This window comes from Beta vulgaris, chromosome 4 (genome assembly GCF_026745355.1).
Source record: "Beta vulgaris subsp. vulgaris cultivar EL10 chromosome 4, EL10.2, whole genome shotgun sequence".
Lineage (NCBI taxonomy): Eukaryota > Viridiplantae > Streptophyta > Magnoliopsida > Caryophyllales > Amaranthaceae > Beta > Beta vulgaris.
The window spans coordinates 41,877,679-41,887,416 of record NC_079205.1 but is presented as its reverse complement, the minus strand read 5'-3'; the positions used below and the strand labels follow the sequence as shown (position 1 = coordinate 41,887,416).

Sequence of the window (9,738 nt, the reverse complement as noted above, 5' to 3'; positions counted from 1 at the left end):
ATAATAATAATAATACTTAATATTAATTATATATATAAATAATAATAATAATAATAATAATAATAATTAGAGTAATTAGTAAAATAAATTATACCAACATAATAATAATATTTAACAAAATGGTTATAAAAGAATGGAGCTGAACTGAAGTGAACTAAACTGAACTGATTGGAGCTGAACTGAACTGAATTGAACTGAACTGAAAATAAGCTGGGAAGAACAGACCCTTAGTCATAAATTCACAAAAAAAAAAAAGTTCATTACATCTTAGATATGTCCTCAAAGTGTATACAAAATAAGGATTAAGAATAATACAGTAATATGGAGTTTTAGTTCATGTAATCCATGTACAATAAAAAAAATTAGAAATTGCATAGTATAGGTTTTGATCCCGTGACCTCAAGTTCATGAACTAAAGTTTTAACCACTAGACCAAGTTGTATTTAGTGCTATCATATCAAAGTACAATATTAATAAATGAAATTTATCTTACCCGGGGCATAGCCCGGGCCTAAAAACTAGTTTATAACAAAAGTTGTTAATATGTAATATATTTTTCAATAAATAGGAGGGTGTGAGATGGAGGTGGAGCGGGACAGGTGGAATAGGGCGAGTACAACATAAAATCTACACCCGCTCCATGACCCATGATGAGTACGATATTCATCCTCATCATGCCTCGCTGTATTTTTAATTGATACTACAGTTTATAGCCTTCCAATGGTATATAGATAAAGGTGTGGGCTATGACCAAATAAATGTGGAGTTGAAGTTGCTTGCAAATATCCAATTCCTAGATCAAATATGGTTATTCTTAATTATACAATTATTTAAGAGGTATGTGAGTTGAAGTGATACAAGCATCAACCTAGTTTACATAACGTACATATATAGTGGTAAATAAATCGTGAATCAAATAAAGTTGAGAAAATCATCATATCCAGTGGCGGATCTATTGTTGGTCACGTGTGGTCACGTGACCAACTATTATTTAAAAAAAAATAAAAAATTCATTTGGAGCGTTTTCACTTTTCACACGCGAGCAAACCCTTCCTTCTTCTCTCTCTTTCTCCCTGGCGAACAAAAACCCTAAGTAGTAGAAGTTTAGCAGCGCCGCAGCCACACGGTGAGTTTACCGACCGTCCGAGTCCCGACGCACTAGTAGCACAGTAGCAGCGCCGTGTAGTCTCGCAATTCGCAGCGTCGAGTAGCACGGTTTTGTCCCTCGAGTAGTTGGCGGGTTAGCAGCGTCGAGTAGCACGGTGAGTTTAATTTGTTATTTGCTTGATTTTGTTTGATTTTTTTTTGTTTTATTTTGTTAGCATTTCGATTTTGTTGTTTTGATTTTGTTAGGGTTTTTTTTGTCTCAAAAGAATCTGATTTGGGTCTTTGATTTGCGAATTGCGACAGACCAACACACCAAAGAGGCCGGCTGCAAGGCGGCGGCAGAGGGCGGCAGCAAAGGGCGGCAGCAGGCGGCGGCAGCAGGCAGCAAACTTCAGGTGACAGGTATTCTTCTAAAGTTCTAATTCAACCTTCTTAATTGAATCATTCTTGAAAATTGTTGAATTATTCTTCATAAATGATTGTTGGGTTCTAAATTGTTGCTGAAAATTGATGTTTATTTGTGAATTTTTGTCAATTTGATTTCATTCTTGATTGAATCATTCTTGATTGTGTTGTGATTTGGAAATTAGATTAGGATGCCATTACGATTGTTTGTGATTTGGAAATTAGATTTGGAAATTGATGTGAATTTGTGATTTATGAAATATGCTACTAAGGATAGGAATTAGAATGTTTTAGAAATTATTTTTGAATGATGTATCATGAATTATGTGCTTGATTGTATTGTGTTGGCTTTTTCAATCGACTTATTTAATATCATTCAAAGTATTAATTTAATTTTCAGAATGAAAAGGAAAAAAACGAAGGATATTTCAAGTTTTTTTGTTAAAAGAACGCCAACTCAAAATCCACCTCCACCTTCTCCTCCTCCATCTCCTCGACCTTCTCCTCCTCCATCTCCACCTTCTCCTCCAAATCTTTCACCACCTCAAGAAAATGAACAAAATCTTCCTCCTCCATCTCAACTAAATGAACAAAATCCTTCGCATCAACAAAGTGAACAACATTCTTCTCCATCAAACAATTCCATTACCCATCTTATTCCCAGATTGAGCGAATTTGAAATTGCTAATCTTCCACAAGATCCTGGGAAAAGGAGAAAGATGAGTGATTTTCACCCTGATGATAAAAGCATAGTAAGAAGAACATACCTTGATAGAAAACCTTGCCAACCTAAAAATTTTGTGTTTCCTCAAACACTTATCGGGCCGAAAAATCGTCGATTCAATGTGGATTGGTTTGACACTTGGCCTTGGCTAGAATATAGTGTTGAAAAGGATGCTGCATTTTGTTTTGCTTGCTATTTATTCAAGGAGGACAATTCGGTTGGAAGAGATGCTTTTACTACCAATGGTTTTAAGTATTGGAATAGATTGGATGTAATAAAAAAAGCATGTTGGTAGTCATAAGAGTGTTCATAGTAATGCTATGATTGCTATGGAACTTTTCAAGAACCAAAAGAGTAGCATTATTACTGGTTTATCAAAACAAACAAAAGAAACCATGAGTGCTTATCGAACGCGATTAGAAGCTTCTGTTGAAACTATCAGGTGGCTTTTACTCCAAGGGTTGCCTTTTCGGGGTCATGATGAAAAAGAAAGTTCATTGAGTAGAGGTAATTTTGTTTCATTACTTACTCTTCTTTCACAACATGATCCTGAGTATTCCAAAGTTGTTTTCAAATTGGCACCTGGCAATTGTCAACTCACTTCTCCTGTTGTCCAAAAAGATATCATTAATGCTTGTGCAAAAGAGACAACGAAAGCAATACTTGAAGATATGAATGGTGGTTTTTTTGCTATTCTAGCTGATGAGTCCGCCGATATTTCTGATAAGGAACAAATGGCTCTTTGCTTGAGATATGTTAATAAAAAGGGAGAAGTATGTGAGCGTCTTCTTGGTGTTGTGCATGTTCCCAATACCACTTCTTTAACTCTTAAAAGTGGTATTGAGTCATTACTCATGGAGCACTCTTTGACTTTCTCACAAGTTCGAGGGCAAGGTTATGATGGGGCAAGCAATGTGCAAGGTTCAATCAATGGACTCAAAGCTTTGATATTAGAAGAATGTCCTCAAGCATACTTTGTGCATTGTTTTGCACATCAACTTCAGTTGACACAAGTTGCACTTGCTAAAAAGAATTCAGATTGTGGTTGGCTTTTTGTTGATGTACTTGCACCTCTCTTGAATTTTGTGGGTGGTTCACCTAAAAGGAAAGAATTTCTTCGAGAGAAACAAGCTCAACGAGTTGTGGAAGCACTATCCTCAGGTGAACTTGAATCGGGAACGGGTTTAAATCAAGAACGTGGCTTAGGCAGACCTTGTGACACTCGTTGGGGGTCCCACTTTAAAATAATTTTGAATGTGCTTGATTTGTTTCCTTCAATTCTTGAGTCACTCGATAAAATTGGTGAAGTTTCTAATGCAATTGATTCAAATAAAGCACAAGCTCTTACACACTTGTTGATGTCATTTGATTTTGTGTTTGTAGCACACTTGATGGTTTCTATATTTGGCATCACAAATGCATTGAATGTGGCTTTGCAAAAACGTGATCAAGACATTGTAAATGCTATGGCCATGGTTGATGTAACCAAGATCAATCTACAAAAGATGAGAGATGAAGGATAGGATTCTCATATGGAAAAAGTCACTTCTTTTATGTCTAAATATGACATCGAGATTCCAAACATGGAGGAGAAATATCATGTTCCGGGGAGAAGAATGTTTAGAGGTAAGAGCCCACAAGTTACAAATCTTCATCATTTTCGAGTTGAAGTTTTCTTAAGTGTCATTGACCTTCAATTGCAAGAACTTGAGAATCGGTTTCCGGAGATAAGTAAGGAACTACTTATTTGTATGTCTTGCTTTAATCCTACTAACCGATTTTCTTCTTTTGACAAAAGAAAATTGATTCAACTTGCCAAGTTCTATCCCAATGAGTTTTCAAGTACCGAAATATATTTTTTGATTGGTCACTTGAAAATTTTATTGTTGATGTTAGAGGAGATGAGAGATTTTGGAATTTAAAGAGTCTTCACGAGCTTTCAATGAAACTTGTTGAGACGGGAAAGTCCGAAACTCATGATCGGGTCTACTTGCTTTTGAAATTGGTGTTGGTTCTTCCCGTTGCCACTGCAAGTGTAGAAAGAGTATTTTCTAGTATGACGCAAGTGAAAGATAAATTGCGTAATAGCATGGGAGATCAAATGTTGAATGATTGCTTGATTACTTATGTGGAGAAAGAAATGTTTTTGAAGGTTAGCAAGGATGATATTATAAATCGATATCAAAATATGAAAACTCGTCGAGAACAATTATAATATATTCTAAGTACTATTTGGTTGTAATAAGTATTATTTTTAGGTACTATTTTATTGTAATATGAACTATTATTAGTCATAAATTGATTTTATTTGAAGTAGTTTTCTTTAAAGTCATGGATTATCTTATATGGATACGCGTATCCGAACCCGTACCCGTAGCCATTTCTGTACAACCTAGTCGGTAGTGACCAACTATTCATAAATTCCTTGATCCGCCACTGATCATATCTGAAATTCGTTTTCTAGTTTTGTTGATGTCAATCAAAGAAATTAGCTAAAAAGACAATGGTAACATCAATTTTCTTTGCCACAGATTCATGCTTTTAATCAAGGGGTTTCATGGGTAAAGTTGCCCGTTCTAATTGGCATTATTCGAGAAGACGAGAAGTCCGGCGTTGGCTTCATAAGACTGATTAAAAGTTGCTCAAATGGATGACCCCACGACTTAAACAATAACTCTTGTGCTGGTCATGGTGGGCTCCAAGAAGGGAAGTTGGAGAACACAATTGACATTATGCATCTCCCAAAATAAAAATAAAAATAAAAATAGTTGTTCTAGATTCCCAACTGATTTGCTTTCTCTTCTCCGTAAGTTGTGGTAGATTTAGAATCCTCTCCGTCGGTAGAAGGTGGATAATTATTGGACCTTGTATATGTGGTTTGCCTATATGTTGTATACTTTGGGCTTAAGGTCTTTGTTATATTTCTAGGATGTATAAACTAAATTGTTGACAGTAATAAAAACTAACACAAATCATTAAATCCTAAACAATTTGTCATGATATCGTAGCCAAACTAATTCAACCTAATTTTTTTTTCTTCCTTTTCTTCTTGTCGTCGCTGCGGTGATCCCCACTCACTTGGTTTCTTGCTCGTTACCATGACTAACAGTTCAGCTTGAACCTGCCTCTCCCTATTATCTTTGTTGACAACATTGCTATAAACACTTTGTTTCACCCATGCTCTATCTATGAGCTGGTGTGATTTCATTCATTCTCTCTTAACGGCACTCTTACAACCTATATATGTATCACTTAGGATCCCTAGGTTACAAAATAGGACCAGTCACTCTATGACAACTGTCCCACTAACAGACAACACACAACAAAAAGTATCAACCTAGGAATCAGAGAGAATGCTACCACTACTTGTACTACCTGCAGCTACTTGTACTACCTGCTGACACAGCAGCCATAGACAATAACTGTCACTGCCACACAACAATGTGTACACCCTCATTTCAACGATCTTGGCTCGAGAGACCACCAAGGTAATCTCATTACCCACGTCCGGCTCGCAAGAGACAATTACATTGTCTCAGCGCACACCATAGCCCTTTCTTTGAAGGCTTGCCGGAAGTTTGTGTTCATTGATGGCACAATTTCCAAATTTACAGAGAAGAAGAAATTGCTTGATTGAAAACCGTAAACACTATGACTGTTTCTTGGACTTTAAGGAGTATGGACTCTTAAGAATGCCATCTCAATCCCTATTCATGACAATGCCCAAAAATTGTGGAATTATCTTGAATGTCACTTTTGCATGGCAAACGGACCTCGGTTGCAGCAGCTTCAGCCCTGCATAACCAACTGCAAGCAATCGAAAACAATTATTGTGGATGTATATAACAATCTCTTGATGTCTCTCTATGACGAGCTTGCTCGATTAAAGCCACTGCATGCTTGTTCTTGTGGTAAATGTACTTGTGATGTTGCCGACAAGTTTGTCGTTGATTGAGAGGAAGAGAAGGTACACCAATGTTTTATTGGTATTGATGAGGATTGCTTCGGCACTGTGCCCTCTAACCTTCTTCCTCAATCCCCTACTCTTGACCGCGCTTATCAAGCCATGGTTTAAGAGGAACGCTCAGGGGAAATTGCTTAAAGCAAGGCCACCCCCTAAGATGCCCACCTTTTTGCCTTGAAGTTGAACGCTCCCCTTCTCAGGTTGGTAAATCTAAGCTTACCTGCTCCTACTGTAAAAAGTGTGGCCATGATAAGGCCTCGTGTTTTGAATTGCACGGTCCTACCTAGTCGTGGGTCGAGAAGTTCGACCAAGGCGGCACTGCCACCACTTTTTCTTCTGCCCCCATCTATTACCGTGCTTCCAGCCCCGTCGGCTTCTGCCTCCACCACCTTTGATGCTACCTGTTTATGCTGCAATTTGCCTTATGACAGAATTAAAGTTAGGGACACGACAACCAAACACTAGTAGAATAAATGCTATTTGCTGCGGTCAAAAAGTGGCATATTGCTGCGGTTTTGGCGCGCAGCAATTAAGAGGGCAGCAATAGGTATTAATTATATTGTTGCGGTTTTAAACCGCAGCAATATCTACCAATATTGCGGCGGTTTTTTAGGCCAAACCGCAGCAATATGCATTTTTTTAATATTAAAAAAGTACACATATTGCTGCGGTTTTGGGCCAAACCCGCAGCAATAGGTACATTTTTTCAAAAAAAAAATTTTTTTTTTTAAATTAAAATTTTCAATGTTAAAAGTACTTAAAATGCAATAAAGACTAAAAGTAACTAAAACATTATATCAGATCAACCAGCTAAAATACTACTACATAAATGCATAAGCATACTCTAAACAAAGGTTATTCAAGACAACTCGTATTTCAACCAAAATAAATCGAAAATACATAATCATAGGTCCTTAATAGTTCATACACATACATATCTTTCTAATTCACTGTATTAAATCATCCTTAAAAAAATACAAAAAATAAAAATACAGAAAAACAAAAATTCAGAAATTTAAAAATACAGAAATTTTAAAAAATTCAGAAAATAAAAAATACAGATTTTATTGTTAGATCTAAATCGAAAATAAAAATAAAAAATAAAAAAAATAAAGAAAGAAGGACGACGGCGACGATGGCTTCAACATCTTCAAACTTGCGGATAGGTGTGAAGGACGACCGTGCACATAACAGATCTCACGAACAGATCTCAAAAAAACGAAAAAAAATAAGAACGAACACTCACCAACAGATCTAAGAAAACGAGAAACCACTCATGAACAGATCTCAAAAAAACGAGAAACTACTCACGAACGAACGAAAAAAAACGAAGACGAAGTATTGAGCAGTTCAATCTTCGAGCCGACGAAACCAAAAACTAGTCTTCGAGTATTGAATGGTCGACGAAGATAGATCTAAAGGAGGAAGAACGACCAACTAAGACTGATGAAGAACGGCCGCCATTAAATAAGAATGACGAAGATGCTATTCGAAGGTTGATGGAGAGCAACGACGAACGACGAAGAAGGACGAAGAATCGCCGCAGGAGTGAGTGATTGAGGGAGAGGTCAGATCTGTTCGAAGGTTGTCAGGAGGAGTGGAGTCCGGTGGACAGAACACCGGTGAGAGACAGAGAGCGAAGGGACGTTGAGAGACAGAGAGAGCAGAGAGGTTGAGAGAGAGAGGAGGTTGAGAGAGAGAGGAGGTTGAGAGAGAGAGGAGGTTGAGAGGCTGAGAGGAGGTTGAGAAGTGAGAAGTGGGAAATAACCCTAATGAGTGAGTTGTGGGAAATGATGCGCGTTTTATATTTTTTTGAAAATGGTATTGCTGCGGTTTCTTCTATGAACCGCAGCAATATATTAAAATATTATTTTTTTTATAATATTTTAGTATATTGCCGCGGTTCTTGACTAAAACCGCAGCAATATGTCTTGCCAATAGTTAATTTTTTTCAAATTTTTTCTGTTAATACTATATTGCTGCGGTTTTAAGCAGAAACCGCAGCAATATCTTTATTTTATATTTTATGTTTATTTTTACGTGATATATTGCTGCGTATGGGTAAAACCGCAGCAATACCACCGCAGCAAATAGCATGGACTTATGAATCAAGTAATTAATGCGAAGGGGGATTCAAGGGAGTGAACACAAGGAAATGGTGACGTAGAAAACCCCAATGAAGGTGGGTAAAAACCGTGGGTGAAGATGATTCCACCATAAACTATCGATGATTGTCGTTCCAGATGAACCACAATCATTACAATCTATCTTTTGATCTAAGTACAAAAGTTGTATCAGCGAATGTGAATAATGAATAACTGTTGCTTGTATGCTTTATTATCAATAATGCCGTATCTTTTTCATGGCTTTTTTTGTGCTTAAATACTATAATCCTAAGCTAAGATTTTACAACGGTTGTTCTTCCAGGAATCTAGGAGATTCTCCTTGTTATTCTCAACTCATCATATGCGCTCCCTCACTTTGCTCAACCGCCGGTGCTTATGATCTTACTTAGCCAAACGCTCTTAATCTCGAACCCTTCTTTCTCGGAATGTTAGTTAACAGCCTCGCTGACTTGGTATCTGCGTCTTGTCCTTGTGGTTGTCCTTGCGGCTATCCTTGCGTCGTAACGTTAAGGACCTTAAGTCATTACGTCAATGTCAACCTGTGAAATTCAGCCATAACAGTTTATCCCCAATTGTTGCAATGGGGATAACACAAGATCCATGAGACAATTGTTGACTAAGTAGGACACTCTATCAAACAAATGAGCTGCAGACAATGCAAATATTTAGCCGAAAATATTAATCAACAAATAAGAAAAAATACGTGAGTTACTATACTAGATAAAAAGATAAGAAAAAATTTAGCCGTTAATTTCTATCCGTTTGCTAGAACAATGATTACCCTTGGGACTATAAATACTGCGTGTGGTTAAATCATTAGCACAATTAATTTCTCTCTCCTCAAAACAAACAACTCTTTAGAACTCTCAGCTGCTCTTCTGCCGGAAAATCACTCTACAGAGCCAGGTAAATTTTCGCCGCCGCTAATTTTTCGTTTTGCAATTACTTCTACTCCAATTACAACTATGGCTCCCAACAGGCGTAGTATTAAAAAATTTCGTGAAAAGCCAAGAAAAATCGAAAGGGAAAGAAAAAGTCGCAGAGAAGAGAGGAGAAAACGAACATGAGCATTTGAACATGTCGGAAGAAGACATGATGAGATTTCTGGAATTAGGAAATCTGCCTACTGATACGGTAATTAGGAACGTAGAACCGACTGAACAACCTAAGATGTACCCCAGCAACTGGGTGGTTCTTTACGAATATCCCTTTAAGATAGGTTTAAGGCTGCCCTTTTCTCCCCTAGCTATTGACCTCATGCAGATCTACCAAATCAGTCCAAGGCAGATAATGCCCCAGGTCTGGCGAATCCTAAGCGTTGTTGACAGAGTGACAGCGTCTTGGGAAGAATGTTTTACCCTTCATGATCTTCTGCTCTGTTACGAAATTAGGGTTAAGGCAAAGAATAGGAT

General features: G+C 37.3%; 1 protein-coding gene across 1 annotated transcript; it reads left to right on the top strand.

The window, feature by feature from the left end:
• The first annotated feature begins 2,631 nt into the window (after positions 1–2,631).
• LOC125496682 (uncharacterized) lies at positions 2,632–3,759 on the top strand. Its single transcript, XM_048642209.1, has one exon. The coding sequence runs from the start codon at positions 2,632–2,634 to the stop codon at positions 3,757–3,759; it is 1,128 nt and encodes a 375-aa protein (XP_048498166.1).
• The last annotated feature ends 5,979 nt before the right edge of the window (positions 3,760–9,738 follow it).

What these genes read in the sequence shown, in the direction of transcription:
- LOC125496682 (XM_048642209.1), top strand. Translation starts at nt 2,632, where the DNA reads ATGAGTGCTTATCGAACGCGATTAGAAGCTTCTGTTGAAACTATCAGG.